Genomic DNA, 27,170 nt, shown 5'->3' on the forward strand with positions numbered 1-27,170 from the left:
ATTGCCAGCGCTTGTTTTGCTGTGCTTTTTTAGAACTTCATTGTTGGAGAAGCTAATGGGCCCGCACTAAAATAAAAAATTGGCCAAAAGCAAAAATAATGTTTTGGTTGTAAAAAAGCATATTCTGTAGTCCAAGGCATCGAAGGAACTACCTAGTGAACAGATGTGCTCCTTGTGAAACAGCAGAATGCAGTCATTACCATGAAATGAGTCAACAGCTAAAGAGGGTTGGATCATTGTGAATCACACAACAGACCAATGGATGAAGAGGGATGGCTGAAAGCACCTACAAGTGAGTATATTGTATACGTAGTTTTGCTAAAAAATCAAAATGTCTTGGCTGACCTCAGACCTTAAAATTACTTTTCATGAATGAACACCAGAAATTCACATTTGCACACTAGCCCCAAAAGTGGCACATTATTATGGTGCTCAACATTAAAACCCAATGGGGACTAGGCTTCTTGAACAGACTGAATACGTTTGCAAGACTACCAACAAAAATGTAATAAATGTCTACTAAGGGTTTCTAGAAGCTATAATTTTCAGTATGGTATGTAATCTATCCATGGGTTTTCAATGGCACAAATGTAACTAGTATGCAGCACCAAGCAGATGTTAAATTGTAGGTAACAGCTTACAAGACTTGGGGCAGATGTGTGGTCATACACAATGCCAGCATATAAAAGAAAGTACAGACAGAAAGCCTGAATGGGTCGTAGGCATCAAACACAGAAGTGACATTGAAGGATCTTTTACCTCCAAAACTATCTTGACTCAGTATAGGGTCTTCATTTCCAAACAAGTTAGGCAGGTCAGCAAGAGGGACGCAATGAGGGTGAAACAGATCTAGCTCTTTATTGAAAAGACTATCAATGTGCAGAAACAGAAAGAAGAGGTTTTGGTATAAATGTCCACATTGCCAGGTAGATTGAGGTCAAGCGGTCAACATCTGAAACAAAGTTAGTATTTGGGCAGGAACACTTCATTTGAAGCAGAACAAATAAAGTGTTTTAAAACACATGAAGTATCTATTTCGGTTTAGTCTGACTTCTAGCTTTACTGGTTTTAGAGTTTGTGGAACAACAGTGATATTAGGACGAACATCCAATTGACTTTAAGAAAAGAAGAATGAGGATCTATTTGCAAATCAGAGACGAAAGCAGCATCAAAGAAGCAGACAAATGCAGCTTCAGACAGTCATTTTGAAATTCTGGATTCTCTCATCATTGAATTTCGCATTTTGGGAGCTGCACTTTTACATTTCCTTATTTTCAAGGATTAGGATTAATGACCTTAATAATTAATACATTTTCGAAGACACATCAGCCAAAATGATGTCAAACTTCAGTTTGTAAATTGGAGTGTGTAGGATAAGCACTTTACTGCTGCAAAAATTATAAAAATCGCTTCAATAAAGATTTTTGAGTACACTCAATAAAATTTGTGAAGCATGTAGAGTGGATTTATGGTGTCCTGGTTTTTGCTTTTGTTTTTTTTAAAGTGCGCGTAAAGGACTGTATATCATGACCAGAAGGGAGTCTTCTATGCAGTACCTCTTTACTTTGCCATCATCCACAGTGCAATCAGAGATTAATTACTATTTCAAGAAGATTCAACTCACAGTAAGATTAACAAACTATTCACTAGCGGTCTCTTTGAATTGCAGCTCCTCAAACTAAGAACCATTTTCAGTGATTTGTCTTTGGGATATGAAATTGATATGTATTTTGGTTTATACTGGATGTTTGAAATGTTATGAAGAGATTGATAAAAGTTCATTGGCATGCATGGTTTAGGTTTTGCTTTTATTTCCAGAAGGTTTTCTGGATCTTTCAAAAGTTAAGAGTTTCATTGCTTTCCAGGGAGTCCACATTTTTTTGTTTTGTTTCCAATAACTTTTTCACTCATTCATTACCACTTTACTATTCTTGCAAGACATCACATTTCAGATCAGTCAAGACCCTAGTTTGGTTCTTAATCTATTGATTTTGTGCTCTGCTTCTTGTGCCTACTTTTGTTTAGGCCTGAAAGCTGCCTTTGAGTGATTGCTGTTTCTGCCTAGCTTATTCATGCAGATGTTTTCATTTTCCTTTGTTCTCAATCCTGCACTGAATTTGCAAGGTTTCAGGTGGCAATACCGTTTTATACATACCTGTAGTGTAAATATGGTATCTATGTGGGGGCTCAGATCTAGTTTCATTAAAAGAGAGGTATTGGGAACTACATTAATAATTGGCATGTTCTCACTCATTATTATGATTTTAACTTGACTGTGAAATTTACAATTGTCTTGCTTATTTAGGAGTTTTTTTAGCCAACTGTGCCAACAAGTGTCTAAAAATTACCCTGGTTGAAATTTCAAGCAATTGAAATGGGAGCAAGACCTATTAGAATATCTCATGGAGGAAGGATAGTGAAATAAATTGAGTTATCACTAAGTTAAACAGCCGAGTGAGGATAGCTTTAAAAAACTTTTTAAATGATGATCGCTCCCTTAATTATCTCATTAACGTGCTCCCCATGTCCCTAACTGAAGATTCCTTGACAAAGATAGACATAATTTTCAATACATTTTTGTGGCAAAACAGTCACTTAAAATCTTCTTCTCTAAAGAAAAGGGAGGGATATGTCTCCCTCACTTAAAAAAATGACCAGATAGCGTAGTGCCCTGCTTAAAAAGATAGGCTAACTAGTTCCTTGATGGGTCAGAATACCAAACAATCTGGGTAAGGCTAGAGCAATCTCTTAAACAGAAATGGGGAAATGTGATCTTGTGTGTGTGTGTATGTGGATGCATTTTTGTCTGTTTGAATTAGTAGTACTGCTCTAGACACTGGCTTATACCTGTAGCAGTGCTGTTTAGTATGAAGCGGGTTGTGATCCCTGTGAGATGCAGTCATAGGTAGCATTTTAGAAATACTGTAGGTAATGATGTATCATGCGCATTGATTTATGAGTTAGAATGCACTTTTAGTAGGTGTCCAGAGGAGTGCAGTGCATGACAGATGTTTTATAGTAAATATGAAGCGTGCTAGGCAATGTAGTGGAATAGACATGTAGTGGAATAATGTACAAAAGCGGCTCAAAGGCTGTTATGTTTCAATGATGCGGCCTGCATCTGTATGAAATAGTGGAGCTGTTTCTGATGGATCAGCTACTTGAGGTAATAAGAGAAGAGTCCTTACTGACCTCTCCATAGTGATCTCATACCCGGTGCAGCAATGAGACTGCTGCTCTGCTGTGATTAGATGATGGCCTATGTGTTCTGGATGAAGATATTACATTTATGCTTGAACATCTTCATCTTGCAGCGTTGATGGGCATTTCTGATCAGAAAACCCAATTCTAAACTTCAACTTGATCTTTGGAGGCAATGTTTTGAATTAAACTAGGAGTCCAGCAACATGTCACTAACGCTCCCCTGCCTACATCTGCCGGCCATATTCCTCCGAAATATGATCTAATAGTTATCAAACTTCTTCAGTGTCAGGTGGAAAAATAGTGTAAATACACCAAACTCTTTGGCTGAGGGTTAGAGGCTGGTGGTGCTGCCATGAAATTGGAATTTGGCTGGGCTACTTCTGGAACTGCTGAGTCCGGCTCGCTTTCCCCAGACCTCCACTGTTTCCACAATTACCTGCACAACCTGAGGGTCTCTCTTACACACATTGACCTATTTAGTGGCATCTTACACCCCATGAATGTCTGCGCTAAAGGTCTGAGGGTCATGTACCCCATACTATGAGTCAGCTAGGACACAAGAACAGAGACCTTCATCCATGCCCCACTGCATGCCAATCAACTGCTGATCAGCAATCAAGCATGCCACTAATATAGCTGATACTTCCCTACAAAATACCACAGATATCTACTTTCTAACTGAAACCTGGCTAAATGACCATGCATCAACTTAATCGACATCTCCCCAGCAGGCTTCTCAATCATTCACAGTGACGCAAAGGTGGCAGGGGTGGCCGAGTAGCCATTATATACAATATTGATCTCTTTAACTCCTTTCTGCACTGCCAAATACCCTACCTTTCAATGTCTAAGAGTACTGCTCTCCAAAAATGGACCCAGCCCCCTCAAATTCCACATCATTTACAACCCTTCTAGAAAAAAATAAATCACAATTTTATATCGCAATTCTACCTAAAAGACAGTACTGACATATCAGGAGACCTAAACCTGCACAACACCAAAGGCCCCACAGTACAAGCCCTCTCCAACCTCTTGGAAATGAACAATCTCACCCAGCAGTACTGCACAATAAGGGCTCTACCCTGGACGCAATCATCGACAAGCACAATACACTATCAGCTCTATGTCCAACCATCCGACTGTTCAGATCACCATCAAATTCTCTTGGATCTCAACTCCATCCATCACCTTTGACACGAATGCAGCCACCTCAAGCACTGGGTAAGAAACATACACCAAATCACCCAAGAGGAGCTAGAAGCATTAATCAGTATCCAAATCCTACCTCCACCTGACCTAACATCTGCCGAGGACCTAAATGCCAACTACAACACAGAAATTACAGAACTCGTGGAAACAATCACCCCCCCTGAAACTCAAGCAATTCAACAAAGACCTGAACAATGAAAGGAGACAACTCGGTTTAGCTGAAAGAAACTAGAGACAATATCCTTCTGAATCCAATCTCTCGATACTCTGGGCTGAACACCAAAAATACAAAAAACACATCTTCAAAGAAAAATCACGTTTTTCAGAGATCAACTTGACCGTTCCAGGAACAGACGAAAACACCTATTCAACATCAAACAGCAAACCTCCCTACATTCACGAAACAACTCTTCAAAGTGCTGTGAAGAGTTTGCCACAATTCATGCTGAAATATCTAACACTGAACTATCTCTTGAGCCACCCACCTCCCCACTCTGCACTAAAGAAGCCCCCTGGTTTAACCATTGCCATACCATCAATGAACAGATGCCTCCCTCTCTCACCAACATAGCTCACCAACCTCCTCCCCCTGCAACTAAAAAACAATACAGCCTGGTCTAAATGTAACTATACTACTTAAGAAGTCCTCAAGTTACTTGCCAGCATGAAGCCGGCATCTCACATTTCTGACCCCCCTCCCTGCTGCGATGGTAGAAAATCTCAAGACACATCATCTCTCCTATTTGGACTAAAATCATCATCTCCACCCTATCGAGAGGCTCTATGCCGGCTTCCCTCAAACTCTGCCAAGTCAATCACCTCATCAAAAAAAATGGATGCCGACCAGAACAAACCAAATAACAACAGACCTATAACTTACCTCACCCTCCTCGCCAAAAGCTTTGAAAGATGCGTGCGTGAACAACTAAACAACCACATTGAAAAATGCAACCTGCTTGACACCTTCCGATCTGGGTTCAGGAAAGGCTGCAGTACAGAGACTGCAATACCATACATCACAGACATCCTAGACCTACACAGATCTTTGGATGATGACCAGGCCTTGCTTCTAGTCCTCCTAGACCTCTCAACCGCATTAGACACTGTCAACCAAGACATCGCCCTAAACTCCTTCTCACAGCACGCAAGCATCAAGGGGACTGTTTCTCAGTGGTTCACTTTCTTTCTAAGCCAACGCTTGCAGCTAATCAAGCTCAACCTCAAAAAGAACACTTGTCTCTCAAGGAGTCCCACGGGGATATCCTCTCGCCTACACTATTCAACCTCTATATGGAACCCCTTGCAATGATCCTGAAACACGCTAGAATTGCCTACCATCTATATGCAGACGACACCCAACTCTACATGAAAATCTCATCAGTCAAAGGCATTTAGCACCTAAATAACTCTCTCCTCACAGTTCAAGCCTAGCTGAGAAGCAACCACCTCAACAGCAGCAACACTGAACTCCTCGTTCATCCCAAACAAAAATCCTCTCAGACAGCTGGCTCAACAACCTCACAGCATTAAACTGCAAACTGTCCATCTCCAACTCTGTTAAATCCCTGGGGATTACACTTGAAAGCCTCCTATACATGAAAGACCATATCAGTGCCTCTGCAAAACGTCCATTCTACATGCTGAAAAGCTTTTAAAAAGTCAAACTCTTCATCCCCATTGAAGACCTAAAGGTGGTGGTGCAATCCTTAGTACTATCCAAGCTGGACTATGGCAATGAAATTATTAGCGTACAAAAACGTACCTAGCCACATTGTAAGCCACACTCCACGCTGTGGCTAGATTTAGATCAGGGGAAAGGCTCTTTGGCCACATCACTCCCACCCACACACAACACAACTGGCTGCCATTCGAAACAAAGACCATACTAACCAGCATTTGCAATGCAATAGGTCTTGCATTAGTAAAAGTTTGAGCTTTTGGCGTTGCAAATAATAATGCAACACCAATAGCTGTAATTTTCAGTAATGCAAGGCCCAAGTATGCCACTATGGCACAAAATGCACACACAGATGAAACAATGGGAGTACATATGTTGTAAACAAAAGATATGCGATTACGATGTAAGCAATTGAGACAACACATTAAAAAAAACAAATACAACATAATAGCGGGTCAGTGTCCTTAATTATAAAAATTTAAAAAAAGAATCGGAATGTCAATACGCGCCAAAGGCTTCATTGTGTTACTAATAGAAGCTCCCTTCACAATCCGTTACAGCAGTTCACAGTTAATTCGAAAAACATCCCCCATACCCCTGGACAGTAGAAATTAAACATTTCTCATATAGACCTATTAAATAACTACTTGCCAGTGAAAGACAGTCCTGCACACACCACCTACACTAATACTGCAGCTTCCGGAACACATACCAGAGAATTAGTACATTGCATATTGCACAACTACACGCTGGTAGTATGATTGGAGAAAGGAGGTTGCGGTTACTAGGGGTAGTATTTGAGGGTATGAAGCAGAATCACTGAGGCAGGAAAAGCAGAGCGACGAGAGGCAGGAGGGAGCTGTTACTAGAGCGGTGTTTGGGGGTAATAGGATAGAACCACCGGGGCAAAAAGGGCAGTATCCCTGGAGTTAAGAGGGTGTAGTTACTAGGTGGGGTTATTGGAGGTAGGGGGTAGAATCATAGATGCAAGAAGGACGGAGTTAGTGGAGGGACGAGGGCGCAGTAGGGGTGGTGATTATGGGTAATAGGGCAGAACCACCGGGGCAAGAAGGGTTGGGCCACCGGGGGCAAAAAGGGCAGTATCCCTGGAGTTAAGAGGGCGTAGTTACTAGGTGTGGTTATTGGAGGAAGAATCACAGATGCAAGAAGGACAGAGTTAGTGGAGGGACGAGGGCGCAGTAGGGGTGGTGATTATGGGTAATAGGGCAGAACCACCGGGGCAAGAAGGGTTGGGCCACCGGAGGTATGAGGGAGAATTACAAGGGCCGCTGACTAGGGGCAATAATGTAGAAGAACCTAGGCAAAAAGGTTAGAGTGGTATCAGTATCGAGTAGGGCCGTTTATTGAGGGCAAGAGGATAGTAGAGTAAGCGTTCCCGCAGCCAGTGGTACACATCCCGTGGGACTTGCACGCGTATAGGTTATATGCTCTGGTGTTTAGAGTGAGGGCAGTGGTGCTGTAGCAGGTGGCGCACGCACTGGTGGCACACTTATGGGGCAGTTTAGTGGCTGCATTGACACAGGGGCAGTGGGCACTAAGGCTGAGGAGGCGGACACTAATTCTGAGGCAGAGATACTAGGGCACGAGGAGAAAGGGGCAGAGACAAAGGGGCATGAGTGTGCACGGGATGGGGACAGGCATACAGAGCCCGCGGTAGTAGTAGATTGTGTGTTGTGGCAGGGCGCAGCTATAGTAGGTAGGGGTGGGTAGAGTGTTTTTGACAGGGCTACAGCCACCCGGTGCAGGAGTGGGCAGGGACGCAAACACGGAGGACAGTAGTGGTTAGGGGGTACAGATATTGATAGTGGTAAAGGGACACAGACACAAGGACAGGAGCGGGCATGGGGTTAGGGCCAGATACATAGGGCACAGCTGGGTATGGGTTTATGGGCAGGGCTACAGGGACAGGAGTGGATAGGGGCACAGACAGGAGCGGGCAGGGGCACAGACATGAGGACAGGAGCTCAAACACGAGGATACTAGCGGCCAGGGACACAGACACGAGGATAAGAGCGGGCAGGATTATAGACACGAGAAGTAGGATGGCCAGTGAGTTAGGGACACAGACCTGGGGAAGGTGGCTATAGGGTAGCAAATGGCAGCCCCAGGCAGCATGTTCACAGCATAAGAAGCAAGCAGTCAAGAAGGGAAGTAGCACTGCGGTACTCACTAGGTCCTTGGAGGTGCTGAGCCGCTTCAGCTGGTCCAGGGGCAACAGCTGGTTGGAACCCTCTGCTACATGGCGGCAGGTTCATAATGGCGAGTCCGCAGCCGCCAATGATTGTGGGGCTAGGTGGACTTCAGAGACTGAGGCAAGCCTGCAGTAGTGCGAGTAGCGGTAGCGTGCGAGTGGCAGTAGCATGCTCAGTAGTGCGAGTGGCGGTGGCGTGCTCAGTAGTGCGAGTAGCGGTGGCATGCTCAGTAGTGCAAGCGGGAGTGGCGTGCTCATCGCCTCAGCTAACCCGGACCTTTTAATTATCGGAGATCCTGCCTCTGCCATGACTGTGCTACCCGCGAGATAATTAAACAAGGGTTTCAGCTATTGTCATTGTAAAAGATAATGCCCTTTTTTAAGTGTTTTAAAAAAAAAACAGATAAACCAAAGGCATTGTCATTTACAATGCTGATAGCTTACAACTCTCGCAAATGCGAGACCTATTGCATTGCAAATGCTGGATCTGTGCCCCATGCAGCTTGCGATGTTGTCATGACCATGGAACCAATTAAAGTTAAGAGAAAATACATCTATAGGTATGCATCTATAGGTATACACTGCTACAATTAAGACGTTAATAGTGAACGTCTTAATTATAGTAGTGCATAATTATAGTTTTCTTTTCTCCTAACTTTTACAATGCAAAGGGGAGAGGATGTGGCCTCGTGGCTAGAGCTGCTGACTTTGGAGCTGGGGAATGAAGTTGGAGCCTCGGTGTCAGCTCAGCAACCTGTGATTCTGGACGAATCACTTAATCTGCCCGTGCCGACCAAAACACGAATGTGTCCTTGTGTTACCTAACTGGTGCAATGTAAAGCGCTTCAATACCTTCGGGTCGAGTTTGTGCTAATAAATCTGCAAAATATTTAATTTTAATGTCTTCAAATAGCAAGCAGTGGAGGAGGCAGCTGCAGCGCTGGTATGCAGTATCAAACAAAAGCAGAGGGGTGAAACATTTATGCAAAGATGGGGTAGGGAGATGATGAGCTCAGCATTTCAGCATGTCCGGAGCCCTCTGGGGCCACGCAGACTTCTGTTAAAGCAAAATTAGGTAAAGCACTTGAAATGTAAGCTTTCCTTCCAGGGCACTGTCCTATATACAAGAAATGCATTTTCACAGAGAGGCTGAGTGCCCTACAACTTTTACTGGAATAGCATGCATTTGTTTTCTCCTCTTAAAGTGCAAGCTTAGCTGCTGTTTTTTCCAACATTTAAAAAAAAAGTATCCCTCAATTACATCGTCCCAGAAAATCGGTTGTGCGTCGCATCCGGGTACTTGCTGGCTACAGGTTAGTGCACTGAGTGGGTCCATGCTGGTGCTTCAGCCCGCGAGACGCTCTTCCGTCGTCACTAGCAGAGGAATGAGCCACAATAGGCAGGGAAAGACCGCGACGAAAGGAAGGGGCGCGTGAACGTTGAAATACTGCCCAGTGGGGCCTCGTCGCTCGTCCCCCGGGGGTGAGAAGAAAATGTTGGTCGAGATGCATTTCCCGGCAAAGAGAACAATGGCATAGCTTTTGAGCCTCCTGCCCAACAGGGACCTTGTTCAGCCCTGCTTCCTGAAGTTGAGCAGCATTTAAAAATATCCAAGGCTCTTTGGATAATTAGGAAGTCTGCACTAAGACAGCTGTCTCTGGATTGACCCTTCTGATCACTCCCAAAATATCATAAGTTGTTAGATAAATTTTGCTTGGGTTTAAATTGGCGCTCTAGAACATCCATTCAAGCACTGGCACATGCTTTGATTTCAGAGATTATTATTATCAGCGCCTTATTTGCTTCTGGAATATCCCTGGACCACACAAGTGTGCTATAGTCAGCTATAAGAATCCTGCTAGACTGATACTAGGCCATATATTGCAAATGCTGACATACCTCACTGGTACTAAGTGCAATGCAGCAATGTGGAGAGCTGGTAGGCATTAGTCACTTATACCTCTCCACTGCATTTGAAATGCCCAACCATGAGTTACTGATCAACTGCCTCACATTTTTCTTAGGCCCGGCCTACAATGGTGTACTTCATTTTTATTTGGTAGGCTTAACTCAATTTGATTTGAGCAGCAGTACCTTATTTTCAGTATGTTGACAACCAGCTTTCAGGTGGAGTGCCCCAGGGCTCTTCTTGATTACATTTTTAGTATAATATCTAGTTAAAGCCTCAGCAGCAGAACCACTGATCAGTGGGTTTTGCTCAGTCTCATACACTGAGAACACTCCATCAGATTGAACCAGCAAACCATCAACTTCTGGTCAACTGAGTACCATTGGTTGTGTTTGGTATTTCTACAACTGGATGAAGAAAAGGCAAATGTTCTAATTATTGGCCAAGATCTCTCCACCAAACCCATTAATCTTTGCCCAAATTACATAGGAAATCTACCAGGCTCAGTTGCAAAAGTTGAAAACCAAATAAAAAAAGATTTTATTACAGATCAAGACTTGCTCTACAGGCTAATAAATCTTGCTGGTATGCTCCTTCTCCAACTGCAGTCAATAAGTAAAGTGTTCCTTTCATCCACATCTTTGATGCATCTGTGGCCAGAACATGTATTTTACTCTTATTATAACAATGCTCTGCATTTTAACCTGCCTGGAGTGAAAATAGGGAAACGTCATCATGCACCTGTTCAAAAAGCTTTGCAAAATGTCATCATCACTCAAATTCAGGAAAAGTTGCACTGGCTTCCTAGTCCACAACTGATTCTACTTAATGTGCTAAGCCATCTATGCCTTCACAGGCCCTTTTACTTCCAACTGCAACACCCACTAACAAACTCTTGATATACAAGGGCATGGATTGGTCAATGGTTATTGAGTGCTTTTGGAGAAAAACATTAAACTTGTTCATGGAGTTGTCAGAACAGTTCAGTCTGGAGGTATTTCTCAAAGGCATCAAATGCAGGCACACATGCGAAATCAGGAAAAGAACCATAAAACCTGTAAGAGTGGCTCTATGGCCCCTCCCCAGTAAAATAGAAACTTTTTGAAAACTAGAAGCTTTAATTTGTAGAGGGTTCAGAATTGCACCCATAAATTGAACTTCTTGCTGAGGAATCAACATGGACTTCTCTAAATTCAAAATGTAAAGTTAACATGTCGGTATTTGCAAGTAAATATTCCTCTGATGGAGCAATAAGCAAACAGACATAAGATCTAGATAAATCCTAATGCCCTGATGCAAAGAATTGGGCTACTATATGGGCCGGGCATCTGATGAATGATCTAGGTACAAAGAGAAGTACATTGAATTTTATGTGCAAGTCCCTCTTCTCACTACAAAAGAAAGCCATTTCCTATGACAATGAGAACGCGGATGTGAACATATGCCTTTGAGGTTCAGAGGGACAACAAATTGCTATCTGCTGAGGAAGAAGGGTAGTGTGTTTGCCAGGCTACACTTCTGAACATAGCTGCAAGGGGTGTGTATAAAATAATGAGATCTAACATAGGTCTCTCAGTTATGTATTATTTTTCTACCAGAAAGTATTTGGAGTACACTCGGTCTCTGATGTAAAGAAGCTTTTAGATAATATCCTGTAATAGTACAGTTTCAACTTTCTACAGTAGCTAGGAGAGACACTGAAGTAGGCAATGCACCAGCCAGAGTGATGTATCTAAAGAGTAGTGCAGAGCGAATGAGGGACTCAGGCACAGAATCTCTAGCACGTATACATTGTAGTTCTTTCTCCTCATCGAAAAAACAAAATTGCACCCAGCCTCCCCAGTGGATAGCATGCACAATGAAGGGTCATTGTTTATTGTGAATTGCCTTGGCAGCAGGAGGTAGAGAAAACTGAGATCTACCTCATTCCTTTACTATCAGAATCTGATACAAAAATGTTTTGGAAGCAAAGTGTCTACCATGACTATGGTCATGCAGTGGCAAAGTTAACTTCCTACTGAGCCACAAAACTGCGTCCAAGCTGGTGGCCATCTTGGCTACAGCCTTACTGATCATACAATCCGTTTGTTTGCATTCACTGGACCTTAGAGACTATATGGAAAGATTCAGACCCATGTCTGCAGCCTGCAACCCAAATTCATTGGAATGCCAATGTAAACCCATTAAATCTAATTTGCTGTTAGTTGGAGGACTTCGTAAGATTTGGCCCCAATGGGGAATTGAATTGAGTTGAAATGGTATTTATATAGCGCATGACTACCCGAAGGCATCCCAGCGCTTGTAGAAACCAGGGCAGATGGTTTGCGGGATTTACAGCAATAGCCACATCTTGAGAGATCTGCGGAAGGAAAGATGATTGGGTTCGGCCCGAAGAAGGAGTGGAAGAGTTCCACAGTTTTGCGTCATTTAGAGAGAATAGTCGGCCTCCAGTTCTGGCTTTTTTAATTTTAGGATGCCAGGGTTAATGATTTGGAACGGATGGCTCTATTAGGCTCATACCGCTGTACGATGTTCTTGAGGATGGCAGGGCCTATATTATGGAAGGATTTATGGGCAATGCATAGTGATTTAAAATTAATGCGCTCCTGGATAGGAAGCCAATGTAGAGCCTTAAGAGCTGGTCTGGACGATTGGATTTTGGGAACATTGAGCAGTAATCGGGCAGCCCTATTCTGGGTGGTTTGTAGCCTGGCAATGGTGGCCAGCGGGGACCCCAGATACATCGCATTGGCATAGTCCAACCTGGACAAGACAAGGGCTTGTACCATGATTTTCCTAGCCCCAAACTGTAGGATGGGAAGAATTTTACGAGCAGTTTGAAGAATGCCAAAACAAGTGGCGGCTGTCTTCCTAGCTTGAAGTTTGAAGGACGGGTCTTGGTCCAACCAGACACCCTGGATTTTGAGCTGGGGTTTAGGCGAGGGGGCAGGACCTAAGACGGTAGGCCAAATATCTTTCACATTGAGTGGCGAGCGATTTCCCAAGACCATGATTTCGCTCTTTTTCCCGTTAAGTTTCAAAAAGGAGTCCCTCATCCAAGAGGCTCTCTCTTGGAGGCACTTGTGAGGATTTGGAGAGTTACTATCAGGTTTGTTGAGTCCAATCACTAATTGCGTATCGTCAGCGTACGTGACGATATGGATTCCAAAAGGAAGAACTGCCTCAGCTAGAGTGCCAGTGTAGGTGTTAAAAAGAGTAGGGCTCAATGAAGAGCCCTGTGGAACTCCACAGCGGAGAGGGGTTCTCTTGGAGATAGCTTCGATGTGGAAGACTTGGAAGGACCTATTCTCAATGAATGACTGGAACCATGCCAGCGCGGATCCAGAGATGCCTAGGTCGTGAAGCCTTTGAATTAGGATCTGATGGTTCACGGTATCAAAAGCTGCAATGAGGTCGAGCAGCCCGAGTCCACTACTTTCCTAGCTTCCTCTACAACCGAGATCCTGGCAGTTTCTGTTCCCTGAAGAGGGCGAAAGCCGGTCTGGGTTCGGTGGAGGAGATTAGGAGTCTCTAAAAAGGAGGAGAGTATCGCATTGCACGTTGTACTTTCAACTGGGGAGAGGAGTCAGTCAGGGCTGTATTTTTCCCCCTTTGCTTTTTTTTTATACTATATATTAATCAGCTTGAGAGATTTTAAGTGGCCAAGTGCAAGAACGTCCTGATGGTTAACAATAGGCCAGGTCCCAAATTATTATATGCCGACAACACTGTATTTATTGTGTGCACAGCTAATTGCCAGTAACTCGGTCTAGATTGTTTTTATGTATTCAAACTTTTCACATCATACACCATGGTGCTAGGTCAAAAAATTGTTAAAACAATCTTTCACGAACAATAGACGCATATTGGTAACACCAATAAATGTTATCTAGGCATCTAGCTGGACAGTAAAATTAATTGGGACCCAGTGATGAGTACCCATGTTTAATCCTTTAACAGGGTTGCTCATAGTATTGATGCCTTTGACAGGCACCTTGGCCATATACATGTGAAATCAATATTGAATATTTATAGAGCAAAGTCTGTCTCAGTTTCATTTGGGTTGAAATTTGGGGGTACAAGCCTCGTCATCTTATTCAAGTACCGCAAACCAATTTTTTAGGAGGATTCGGAGGATATCCCAGAGTGTACCAATGGGGGAAGGATTTATTCTGAATGTATACAAATTCAACTCCTACTTCTGTGGTTTTCTGTCTAGCTGAAAAATTATTTGCAGTTTAATAGAAAGATAATCCTATTCCATGGTTGCATTATGTCAAAAGTATTTTGGGTGATATTGATAGACCCAACCTTTTTTTCTGACCCTGAGCAAATTAGTAAAACAGATGTGTGGAACAAGGCGGCATTCCGCCCTAAAGTGAAAAAAGGGTGTAATGTATGTTGTCCAAAAACTCCTGTTCCCATTATTTTAAGGAAAAATCAATTCGCAAATTAGAACTGTATTTGACATTAGATATGCCAATTTTACACAGACGTCTAATGTCGTATTTACATTTGAATCTGTTCCCTCAGCTGTTAAAAGGATGGCATAGACCCTCGGAGCCTCCAATTTGCGCATGTGAAATGGTTGCTGCACTTGACACTTTACAAATAGTTTGTTTCGCCCTAAATTTGCCAAACTATGCCGCTAGTATATAAGCCTGTTATTTTTGTCTATCGGCTTTGTACAAGTATGGCCTGCTTTATTATATCTCCAATTTTCATCTAGTTATAAGATTTGCTTTTTTGTATCATGGTTTTTGTCAGGGGTGTTTAAATCCACCATGTGACATTTGAGGTATTTCCAGGCGATTTTATGGATCTGCTGGTTTTTATGACTTATGATTCTCTGATGAGTTAGCTGCTAAATTAACCACATCTACTGATGCCCAAATGAATTGGTTCGATATTACATGGCCCTCAATAAGCAGAGCTTCAGCCTCTATACCCTTCTAATAAAGTAGGAATTAAAAAAATTACTTGCAATCGTATCCCTTCTAGTGAAATGAAGATTTCTTTAAACAAACAGGGTATGTACTGCTCTTAGGGTAACAGCCGTCGTAAAGAAGACATTTTTTTCTTCAGTACATCTGGTTTGTGGCTTCCCATAAGCCCGAGTACATAAACCTTCATTCTGCAGAAAGTTGTACACAACTGCTACCACGAGAGCCAGCAGGAGAAACCATCATAGTGTTTAGGGAACCATGTATGTCGTTAAAAATATTTCTAAAAACACTTCATAGAAGACAGTGCCAAGAAAAGAAAAAACGGAAACAATCCCCTGACCCGAGGCACAAACCCTTAAGTGCAGAAGATGATTAGTGTCTCCAAAACAAGAAGCATTCTTGCAACTTAAACTGTCGCCAGGAAATCTGATATTGCCAAAACAAAATGGCATCATATCAGATATTGATAAAGGGTCATCTAGAGGAGACACTTATGTAATAGGCAACAGTACATCTAGTTGAGTGACTTTAAAATCTTGCAAGTCATCTGAAGGATTGTTAGAGGGTCCAATGGGTAGAAACCATCAAAGGGTCCATGTAAACAATGGAGAGATCACAATACTCATTACCCCCGCTAAAGTCATCATCTAGCTCCTAGTTTACCTGCCTTGAAATATTTCAGTCTTAAATAGAACAATCCCCATATGTTAAAGCTCTTGGGGCTGAAAGAATACCTTCACTTTGCACTAAGCCACTTGGCTGTTAAACGTTCCAGCTGTGCAGAGAGACGCTAGTGCTGAAGACAGAGTCGAATGAAGCTTCTGCATTGAAGACAAAAAATCTAATCTGAGGGATATATCCACAAAGTAAAGTGCATCAACACATTCTAATCCTCTGCCTGCAGTTCGGAGTCCTTCATCACAATGGCTAAACTATTTATAGGATTCAATAAATCTTAAGAGTAAAACTTCTACTAGCTTTCCATCAACTTCTGGTCAACTGAGTATCTAGAAGCTACCCTTCATTGATTGTGTATGGTATTTCTACAACTGTATTAAGAAAAAGCAAGTCAAACTGTTATTACCTTAGTTGTTTTGACCAGCACGAGGTTGGCCCTTGAAAATCTTCCTGGCTGCTAGTTGGTGGTGAATCTAATGTAGACCTAAATAATCTTAGAGTGTGGGATGTTTTCAGTGCAATACTGCTTCTCCATTCCCGGTCAAAACAAAAATGTAAGGAATCGCCAACATAACGACCTGTCCTCTTTCATACACCTTACAAAAGCTTTGTTCTTAAAGATTCATGGTCTACTTCCTTTTTTTTTTTTTAAGTCTTAACAGCTGTGATAATAAAGGTACCCCTCAAATGGCAGCTAAATGCCAAAACGTGTTAATCCACACAAACCCATTTGCATGGATATGGACATGAGATCAGTTTGAATGTAATCAGGACTAGGTTTATGCTATATCAATGTGGTGCATGCTGTACCTGGAACATCTTGGTTACAATTACCACTTATATCTGAGCCATTGTTCTTAATTTCACATGGTTGTATATTTAATCGATTGGGATTATAGATATAGGAAATAAATTAATTTTTGTTGAAGATCTCTGCACAAATAAATTAATATTGGAAGGTTCTTACTGTACTGCAATTCATTTTTCTTATAATTCTTATTCTGACAAGAATTATCCTTTAGAGAACCCAATACACCCCATTCCAATTACCCTCTAAGACACAGACTCTGAACACTGTATCCCAAGTTTCACAAACTGAACTAGGGTGCCTTACGGCACTAGACTAGGAATCAAGGAAAAAGTGCCAGTCTCCTTGTTGCGATTAGCCCCATTGGCAGCTCCTCACCAGACAGATATGGAATGTGTTTTCTTCTGGAAGAACTGAATATTGCCACATGGCCATCTGAAAAAGTACAGTCAGAACATTGTTTCTCATTCCATATTATCACTAATAGATCATAAGAACAATAGTTACTTACCTGTAATCTGTCGTTCTTCAGTATTGGTGTCTTTCATAGATTCACATGCCTCAATCATTCCCCGTCGTTGGAGTGGGAGTCCCACGGTACATAAAAAAGCAATAATATGCCTATAGAAAAACCAAAACCTTGGTAATAACAAACCAGGAAGTAAAGTAGCCCTAAGCTACAGTGTACAGAACTTCCACAATCATGACAATCATGACTATCGTAGTCATTTTGTTAGTCCAAACTGCAGCCAATCAGGCGACAGCACCCACCAGAATGTTCTCCTCAGAGACTCAGGCTCTCAGATTTTCCTCGCACAGGAGTGGAACACAGTAATTGCCTGAGGAAGCCTCTGAGGGGAGGTGGGCGGGTGCATGTGTCCAATACTGGAGAACCACAGATTACAGGTAAGTAACTATTGTTCTTCTCCAGTATTGGGGAGTCTTTCATAGATTCACATGCCTGAATCAGAGTAGATAGCAGTACAAGAAAAAACATGCTTGTAAGACGCTTACAGTTTACAGCAGATATGCATGCAAGGCAATAACCAACAACATGTTAGAAGCGTCTAAACAAGAGCATAGAGGAGGAGAGAGAACAGAGGCTCACCTTATTTGAAAAGATTGCGAAGAACTGCTCTTCCTACCGAAGCATCTGCATCACTTGCTGATTCCAGACAGTAGTGTCTTGTAAAAGTGTGCCTGCTGGACCACATTGAAGCCCTGCAGATTTGCAGAAGAGGCACACCAGCGAATAGAGCGGTGGAAGAGGATACCGCCCTTGTAGAATGCGCTCTTGGTAAGGACTGCAAGGGTCTTCCTGCCAGTTGATGACAGAGTCCAATTGCTGAAGAGACCCATCTGGCTATAGTCTGCTTGGATACCGCGCAGCCTTGGCGCAGTCTTCCATAGGCCACAAACAGTTGGTCTGTTTTGCGAACAGTTGCCGTTCATTGAAGATAGAACCTGAGACATCTCCTGATGTCTAAAGAGTGTAAAGCTCTTTCAGCTGGTTATTGTGGATTTGGAAAAAATGTCTTTAGGATCACCGGCTCATTTAGGTGAAAATCCGATGGAACCTTGGGCATGTACCTAGGATTGGTACGTAGCACCACAGAATCTGAGGTAAATTGCAAGAAAGGCGGTTTTGAAGTGAATGCTTGAATGTCACTGACCCTTCTAGCTGATGTTAAAGCCAATAGCAAAGAGACCTTCCAATTAAGAAACTTGAGATCAATCTTACGGATAGGTTCAAAGGGGTGACGCACGAGTTGGGCTAGCACCACATTCAAATGCCAAGATGGAGGTGGTCGTCGAATCTGAGGAAACATACGAAATAGACCTTTAAAAAATTGCTGGATTATTCTTGAAGAAAACAGAGTTTGATCCGTCCTGACGGAATCTGGAAATGGCTGCCAGAAATACTTTTAGGGTTGAATGTGCCAACCCAATCTAGCCAAATGCAGAAATTAAGGCAAGATTTGCTCTGGTCTAGCATGAATGGGATGCAGATCAACAGCTTGACACCAGGCACAGAAACGCTTCCATTTGAGTTTGTAGGTCTTAATCGTTGATGGCGCTCTAGCATTAGCGAGAACTTCTTGACAATCTTGAGGAATGTCTAAGTGGGCGAATTCATTGTGTTGAGGAGCCAAGCTGATAATTTCAAGGAAACTGGGTCCGGATGGTACACTTGGCCCTCTTGAATTGTCAGGAGATTCGGTATTCGAGGCAGCTGTATTGGCCTGCACTCCGAGAGGAGGAGAAGATCGGTGAACCAATATTGTCGGGGCCACCTTGCAGCAATCAGAATTAGACTACATGGTTGTCTCCTCATCTTCCTGATGACCTTGGGGATTAGAGGAATCGGCGGAAAAGCGTATGCAAATATCAGACACCAGTTCCTCAAAAGGGCATCCTCGCATGAGTTCCTGTGGTGAATCCAGCTTGCAAAGCGTGGGCATTTCCGGTTCTGATTCGTCAACAAACAAATCCAGGTCGGGGGGACCCCACTCTTGGAATATTTGATCCAGGGTTGGATGATGTAGCTCCCATTCATGATTGCATGCAGCAGACCTGCTGAGGGAGTCCGCTAGTACATTGGCAACCCCTGGGGCATGGACTGCCGACAGATTGATGTTGTGATCCATGGCCCAATTTCAAATCTCTTGTGCTTGATGGGATAATCGGGCCGACCTTGTGCCTCCATGTTTGTTCAGGTAATGCATGCTGGTTGTGTTGTCTGTTCGAATTAGAACCGTAGAACCCTCTAAAATTGCTTGAAAGGGTTTCAGGGCGAGAAAAATAGCTCGTGACTCTAGGAGGTTTATGTGCCATTTTTTCTGCTGTATGTTCCATTTGCCACTGATTGTCATTCCCTGGAGGTGGGCGCCCCAGCCCTCCAGAGAAGCATCTGTGGTCACGATGAATCTGGGCACCTCTGTCAGGAATGCACATCCCACCTGTAGGTTGCACTTTTGCATCCACCATTGAATGGAGTTCCTCATCCGAGGGGTTAGGTTGATAACGTCTTCGAATGATCCTACTACCTGTACCCACTGAAGACTGAGTTCCTCTTGCAAGGGCCTCATCCTTAGGCGACAGTTGGGGATGGGAGGAATACAGGACAAGATCATCCCTAGGAAAGACTTGCACTTGCGAACAGAAACACACTTTCTTGGTAGTAATGTAGAAGCCATCTTGTGAATCTTTAACTGCCTTTCTCTTGAAATGAAAACTTGGGCGAGCTTTATGTCCAGCGTCGCTCCCAAGAAAGACTTTCTCTGGGATGGAGTCTTTTCGAAATTCACCGAGAAACCCAGGCTCTGAAGTAGTGACAGACATCTTTGAACGTGAGTTCTTGCTGTGAAGAAAGAACTGGCCTTGATAAGGCAGTCGTCCAAATATGGATACATTTGAATTCCTTCCAATCGCAGGTGGGCTGCCACCGGAGCTAACATCTTTGTAAAAACTCTGGGGGCTGAACGTAGTCCCTGCCAGCCACTCTGAACCGTAAAAACATCCGGTGTTTGGGAAAAATGGGCACATGGAAGTATGCGTCCTGAAGGTAGAGTGTTGCCATGTGATCCCCTTCTGAAAGAAACTGGAGGATTTCTTGAAGCATTAACATCCTGAAGGATAATTTGAGGTATTTGTTGAGGGCACGCAGGTTGAGGATGGGGCGCTACTCCCGACTTCGTGCGAATCAGGAAAAATCTCGAATAAAAGCCTTTTCCTCTTTGATGTTGAAGTACCTTTTCGATTGCTCCTTTCCGAATCATGGAATATATTTGGGAGAACAGCTCCTTGAGATGAGCTGGTGGTGGACCTCTCGGGGGAGAATTTGGAGGGGCTTTGACGAATTCTAGAATGTGACCCCTGGATACCACGTCCAGGACCCATCGGTCCGTAGTAATGTTGGACCACTTTGAGAAGTATAGGGATATTCTTCCTCCAATTTGCTTTAGGTTGGGTAGAAGTGGTGGCAGGATGCATTTCTCACTTGCTCTTGTTGTTGTCTCTTCCTCGATAAAAGGTTCTTCCTCTTGACTGGGAGTAGAAGACCCTGAGGCTATGCTCCCTACCTCAGAAACGGTGTTATCCTGATCCTTTATCTTCTGGAGCCACAGGAGAAGACGACCCTCTCTGTCCCTGAGGGTTTTCTGAGGAAAGGTTCTGCAGATTTTACACTCCTTTACCTCATGATCTGGATACAGACAATATATGCATTTCTTGTGAGGATCCTGTTTAAACAGCCTTAGATTTCCACAAGAATCACGAGCCCTAAAAAGGGATTTAGAAGTAGACATCTTTAGAAGGCAAAAAAAACAGCCAAAGTAAGTAGGAACTGAGCAGAGCTCAGGGGGACTCCCTTCACACGACGTGCAGTAGAAAATCTGAGAACCTGAGTCTCTGAGGAGAACATTCTGGTGGGTGCTGACGCCTGAGTGGCTGCAGTTTGGACTAACAATATGACTAGGATAGTCATGAGTGTGGAAGTTCTGTTCACTGTAGCTTAGGGCTACTTTACTTCCTGGTTAGTTATTACCAAGGTTTTGGTTTTTCTATAGGCATATTATTGCTTTTTTATGTACCGTGGAACTCCCACTCCGACGACAGGGAATGATTGAGGCATGTGAATCTATGAAAGACACCCCAATACTAGAGAATATTGTTTTCATTCTTTTGAAAGCATCAACATTTTTTTTTTGTAATAGAATAATTGAGTCTTGATCTGGCACAGATTTGCAGCATAGTTCTGCACATGCCAATAAGAATACATGACCTGCAGAGTGGATGCAGATATGTTTATAAGCATAATAAGCATGTTACAACAAGGTATGGATAGGAAAGATGAAGGGAGGGGATGAAATCACACGTTTTGGAAGTACTGGAAGGGAAGACGCAAACCTTACGTGCAGGAGGGGTTTATCGCACAACTGTGGAGAATAAGACAAAGCTTAGCTCTGCATGCAGCATATGTTTTAGGATTTCAAGGGAAGCACCTTTGACCTAGTTGTTTTATAAACAATGCCAGTGATGTTGACATTGTTAACTATGTATTATTAACATGTTTGGAAGGTCATGCTTTGTAGTGAATGTATTGTGAAAAAGTGGGACTACTGAAATTTTAGAATAGAGATGGTAAGGTCAAATTGCTTGCTGGTTGTAATAGGACGGCCCACAATAGTAAAAGCAGAATTTAGTGTCGTCAGAGGGGTTAGAGGGAGAGCAGATAACATTAGTTTGCACCAATCAATGTGGGAGCATGGATTCAGAATCAAAGAGCAGAAGATGTTTTTTTGTACCGTACACTCAGCTGGAACCATGTTGCCTGGGCTTTCTTCCCTTTTTTTGAGGGACAGAAGGGATCTCATAAAAGCACACTCTGTTTAAGAAAATAAGCATTTCCAATACAATAGGACTCACATTTACGAGAGTTTGAGCTATTGCCATTGTAAATGACAATGCCAATAGCTTAAACTCTCGCAAACGCAAGACCTACTGCATTGCAAATGCAATTTTTGGAAAAGTGCCCCATGCCACACTTTCAAGCTGTCAGCCACGCCCCTTTCTTTAGACGAGCCACGTCTAAAGAAAGGGGCGCGACCGCCATTAAAGTGAAAGCGCTGTATGTGTCGCTTTTACACAAAAAATAAAGAATCTGTTTGTCAATTTGAGAAACATGCTTTTTTTGTAAAAAAGTGCCCCATGACGCGGTCTCACTTTAATAGCGGCTGCGCCCGTTTCTTTAGACAAGCTGCATGTAAAAAAAGGAACGTGGCCAACATTAAAGTTAAAGCGTCGAATGGGGCGCTTCTACAAAAAAATACTTGTAATGCAACAGGTCTCGCATTTGCGAGAGTTTAAGCTATTGTCATTTATAATGGCAATAACTCAAACTCTTGAAATAGGTCTTGCAGTTAGCAAGACCTATTTCATTGTAAAGCAGCGGCCGCGATTGTTCTAGGCTGCTTTGAAAGAGGAAGCACGCATGGCATGGTGCACGTAGTTACTTCAGAACCAGCAACTCATTAAAGAAAATAGTGCTTACAGACTAAAATAAACATACCGTGTGACAATAGAAGTAAAGGGGCCATTCTTCATGGAAGATTACAAATGAAGACAAGGCAGTACTAAGGAGGGACTAACAAGCCCATTAATGAATCAGAAGCCAGCATTTACGACGGACAATGACAAGCCAATGAAAAATATGGGCGGAGAGTGGGCAGGGCTTTATTTCCACACTCTTATACAGAATGCCTCGCAGAGCAGCACATGCACTGCCCAGGCTCGACCCAACAGTGGTCACCGCTGTTTGAATGGTGTTGGATCGTGATCTCAGCAATAGCTGAGAGTTCAGACTCAAGCGACAACTAACAATGAGAAAGAGCTTTGTTGTACTACCTGTACCATAATAAACTGCCTGGGGAGGAAAGAAACAGGCTTGTGAGCAATATACAACTCCACTTTCAGATACTGTTATTTCAAGCTCCTGCCCCTTGTGGGAGAAGGTATTTAAAAGTGAGGACCAGGAGCTGTTTACTGGCAGCTGTTTAGCACTTCTCCATATAAACTCAGCAGCCAGTCATTCTCATAAAGTAAAACTTTCTGCATTCCAATGAGTTCTCAAGAACAAAACTGTAGCGCAAAAGGCTATGCAGCACAGGCTGCACATCAAGACTTCAGCTACAAACAGTGCATTTAAGGATTACTTTGTACTGCCTGTACCAGATGCATTGCATGGGGAGCACTTGAACCAGCTTATATGATCAGAGATTGTGGACATTAGTGGCCAAAGGCATTCTGAGGTACAGTTGCAATTGGTGTCACAATTGTTTAGAGTGAAATCATGTTGTTGTAACCACTGTGACTCCATATAAATACTGCATAACAAAGAAGCAAGCTTCAAGTCCTGTGGAAGCAGAAGATGACAGTGAGAAGTGGGACCTGGCTGAATTAAACTGATTTTTGTTTGAGAAGGAAGAGAACCATATCAGTAAAGCCTATGCATGCTAAGGGGCTCCGTAGCAACATCGCAAAAAGCAAACAAGACTCACTTTATTTAGGCCTGGGCAGTAAATTCCGTTCCGCTCGCGGAATTTGGGTAATTTCGCGTTCCGCAGAGAACGCAGAATTGCCAAAAATTCTGCGATACGCTGAATTTTTTGCTTGTTCGTGCTTTCAAAATGCGTATTAGCGAGATATTTCTCCCCAAGCATGCAAACAGCATTCGCGAACAGGAAAAAAGCACTGAGAACGGGCGGAACAATCAATTCAGCGTGCTCGCGGAACAGGTGTGCTCGCGGAGATTTTTTACAGTTTCGCAGAGCTTTGCATAGCGCGACTATGCAAATAAAGCACACCCCTAATTTTATTGTGGTGTTTATCAGATGTGGAAGGGTGCAAACGTATACAGCCCATACATCCCTCTCGTTCCCTCGGACCCCTTGATGGTAGGGAGTCAGATAGTGTGTAATGGGCTCTGTAACAAGGTGTTGTACGGAACTGTGTCACAAGCCACCGACAGGTTGAGGAATACTAGTCAGCAAGGGCAACGTTATCCAAAATATTTGGATAATCATTACCAACTGGATATTTGCTGTGTTTGTGGATCATCTCTGGCAGAACATAGATTGGTACAATTGTAATAGCTTGAAAGGCGTTTCTGGAACAGACTGTGGACTCCCTTCCAAGGTATACCATAGGAAGCAGTGGGGCATGATAATGCAGTAGTTTGATAGTCCACGGAAGGCAAGCTAGGTTTTTGGGAGGGGTAATGTTCGTATTTTAATTTACTTGAGAGATCGGATAAGTGTCGGGGGGGGGGGGGGGGGGATATCACCATCCTATTGTTTTGCGCTCAAAGTGTATAACAATGGCCAGCACATTGATTATATGGGTGGGAATAAGTGTAAAAATAGGATTGTGTAAGGAGGATCAAAGGTTTTTCAGGGTGCATGTCTGCGATGTAAATTATATCCTAAACTACTTGAATAGGTTGATGAAGCATGTTAATACTAGTGAATTTCTGTATTACATATGGGATGAATTGATATTGAAATAGTGCTAGAACAGCTCTTAGCAGTACATTGCTTTTTTTATTGGACAAGTGGATGATTTTGAGATGCTCGTTATCTTTGGGAGTGAAGTTCTAGTTGTAAAATTTAGTGGAATATGGTTCGGTCAAGTGGCGATTTATATCAGTTGACATTTAACTGCAGAGTGCACCAAATGAAGAGGGTGTGATGTGTGATTTTATCAAGTAAGGGAGAGGCGAGTGAGAGGGTTACTGAGCATGCAGGTTAGACAATCCATGCTGCAGGTGGTAGGAGGAGGGTTAGCATTAACGGTATTGGTAAGAATGCCAAGTAGGTTAGGAATGATCTTTGTGGAGGAATTTGTTATGAAGGGACGTGTCTGGTGGTCAGAGCAATCTAGGGGATGTGTTTTGTCAAATTAAGAAAGGAAGAGCAGACATGAAATACTTCAGCTTGCTGCTTTTGGAGTGTGTGGATGTGGTGAAATGAGTGGAGTTGTACTGATATAAGGTTCATGAAGGAATGAGGCATAAATCTGAATTGCCTTGAAGTCACTAATAAGTTTGATGGAGTTAATAACATTAGCAGTGGATAAAAGTTGTTAGTTTGTGATGAAGCACTGCTTTTGTTGTAGGACTGACACGTTAACCAAGAAGGCGTATGATTGGGGTTATGGTTAGGCTAAGGAAAAAGAAGGACGGTGCTGGGAGAAGTGCAAATTGGTTTTGTGAACAGCAGCATGGGTGCAACCAGTTTTGAGAGTGTGCTGCTATTGTGTAATTGTGCAGTTGTCAGCAATGAGCCAACGTCTAAGGTGACTGGGATTTTTGTTTCTGTGATGAAGAGTAAGTTTATGTTGCAAAGTGTGATTTGGTCGGCTAAATCTGAAAGTTTTCTTTGAGTGAATGTGAACTGAAGAACCTGGAATGGTGTACTGGGATTAGTTTATCGTTTTAGGGGGTTGGGGGCTCATTTGAGCAGATGCAACTGAAATTCGCTCCAACTTCCAGTGTCTCCGTTAGGGTGTTTGTGCAATGCTTGCTGGGTGTAAATGTATGGGATGGGCTAAGGACAGAAGTTTACTGGGGATTAGTTTGTGGTTTTAGGGGGTTGGGGGCTTATATGGTAGATGCAACAGATGTGCTCCAACTTGTCGTGCCTCTATTAGGCTGTTTGTGCAATGCTTGCTGGGTGTGAATGTATGGTATGGGGTAAGGACAGAAGTTTAGCTGGAGGGATAAGTACCAAACTCGTTAAGTGCACCATAGCCAAGTGCATACAAACTTTACACCTTATGAAACTCTAAATAGAAAAAACAGATGTTCAAATATTTGAAACTTAATTTAAAAGATAAGCATCAGGCCGCTTGGACAATAGCCACAATGGTCACTATGTTGTCTTGCTGATGTCTATCAGGGCCAGGTCTAAACAGTGAAATGTTTCAGTAGATTCCGCAAGTAACCATTTGGTATTTTAAGGTAGCTACCATTCTTTTCTAATGGCACACAGCAAGTGGGTGATCTCTACAAGCATTATGTAAAAGGAAGGCTGTCACCTAAGCCAAGTAAGTAGATGCAATAAATAAAATTCTGTTTTAGGACAACTACTAACTACAATCTTGCTTACATTCTTGGCACATAAATAACAAGCAATCTATTAAAGAAAATCGACCACACCTAGCACTACTGGGAGCTCAGTGGGTCGAATTATTATTTCACCCCAATACTGACATGGAAGAACACAAGGCCAATATTACCTTCCATGTTAACTATCTGAAAGCCTGGTAAAAGTTCAGAGACCACTGGTGATCTACCTAGGGACAAAAGGAAACAAAAGTTACCAAAACGAGGCTGAGAAAAGTCGAGAGTTGCTTTTTCTTTTAATTAAAGTTTTTAAATTGATAAAACTCTTTCAAGCGAAAATCTCAACAAAAAATGTCTAAGTGGAAACTAAGAAGGCAGCAAGTTGGGAGCAGCCACACGTGATCTACAAAATTAATGTTGAGTGGAGTGTATAGATTATAAGAAGTTGTCAATTATGGGGAAAGCTACTGGGAAATAACTTAGGTGATATAATGAAGAAAGAAGGACTACAACAAAAGCATATTTTGTTTTACATATTTAATGCAAGGTGACTTAATTATGAGAGCTACAAAGTTTCAGCTATGGTCAGAGGCAACCTCAAGCCAATTTATTTTAAAGCACATGAATGCTGAAGTCTTTGAAGAGAATTTGTCTAATTCATTCAACAACTGGTTCTGTTCAAGACGGGTCAAGAATTTGTTTTGAACTCGTATGTCATTCTGCCACCAAAGGCCAAAACATAAAATCGCTCTATAGTGATTTCGGACTAAAATAAGAGTTGTCACTCTTTTTTGCCTAATTTGTGCATGGAATGTTTCAAGGTGATCCGTCGAGCAGGGGCTGAAAAAAATGGTGGTCCCAAAATCCTGGTTTGCTATCCATTTCCTCGCCTAAACCTTTGAAC

At 42.7% G+C, this 27,170-nt stretch overlaps 1 protein-coding gene across 1 annotated transcript in view; it reads right to left on the bottom strand.

Moving 5' to 3' along the window:
• LOC147668236 (lipolysis-stimulated lipoprotein receptor-like) overlaps positions 1-27,170 on the bottom strand; it is a 119,151-nt gene that overhangs the window by 16,272 nt on the left and 75,709 nt on the right. The window contains exon 4 of the mRNA XM_086948678.1: positions 26,440-26,496. Coding sequence (XP_086804804.1) covers positions 26,440-26,496 — 57 coding nt within the window. The remainder of the gene's footprint in view (positions 1-26,439; positions 26,497-27,170) is intronic.

This window comes from Lissotriton vulgaris, unplaced genomic scaffold, assembly GCF_964263255.1.
Source record: "Lissotriton vulgaris unplaced genomic scaffold, aLisVul1.2 SCAFFOLD_361, whole genome shotgun sequence".
Classification (NCBI taxonomy): Eukaryota; Metazoa; Chordata; class Amphibia; order Caudata; family Salamandridae; genus Lissotriton; species Lissotriton vulgaris.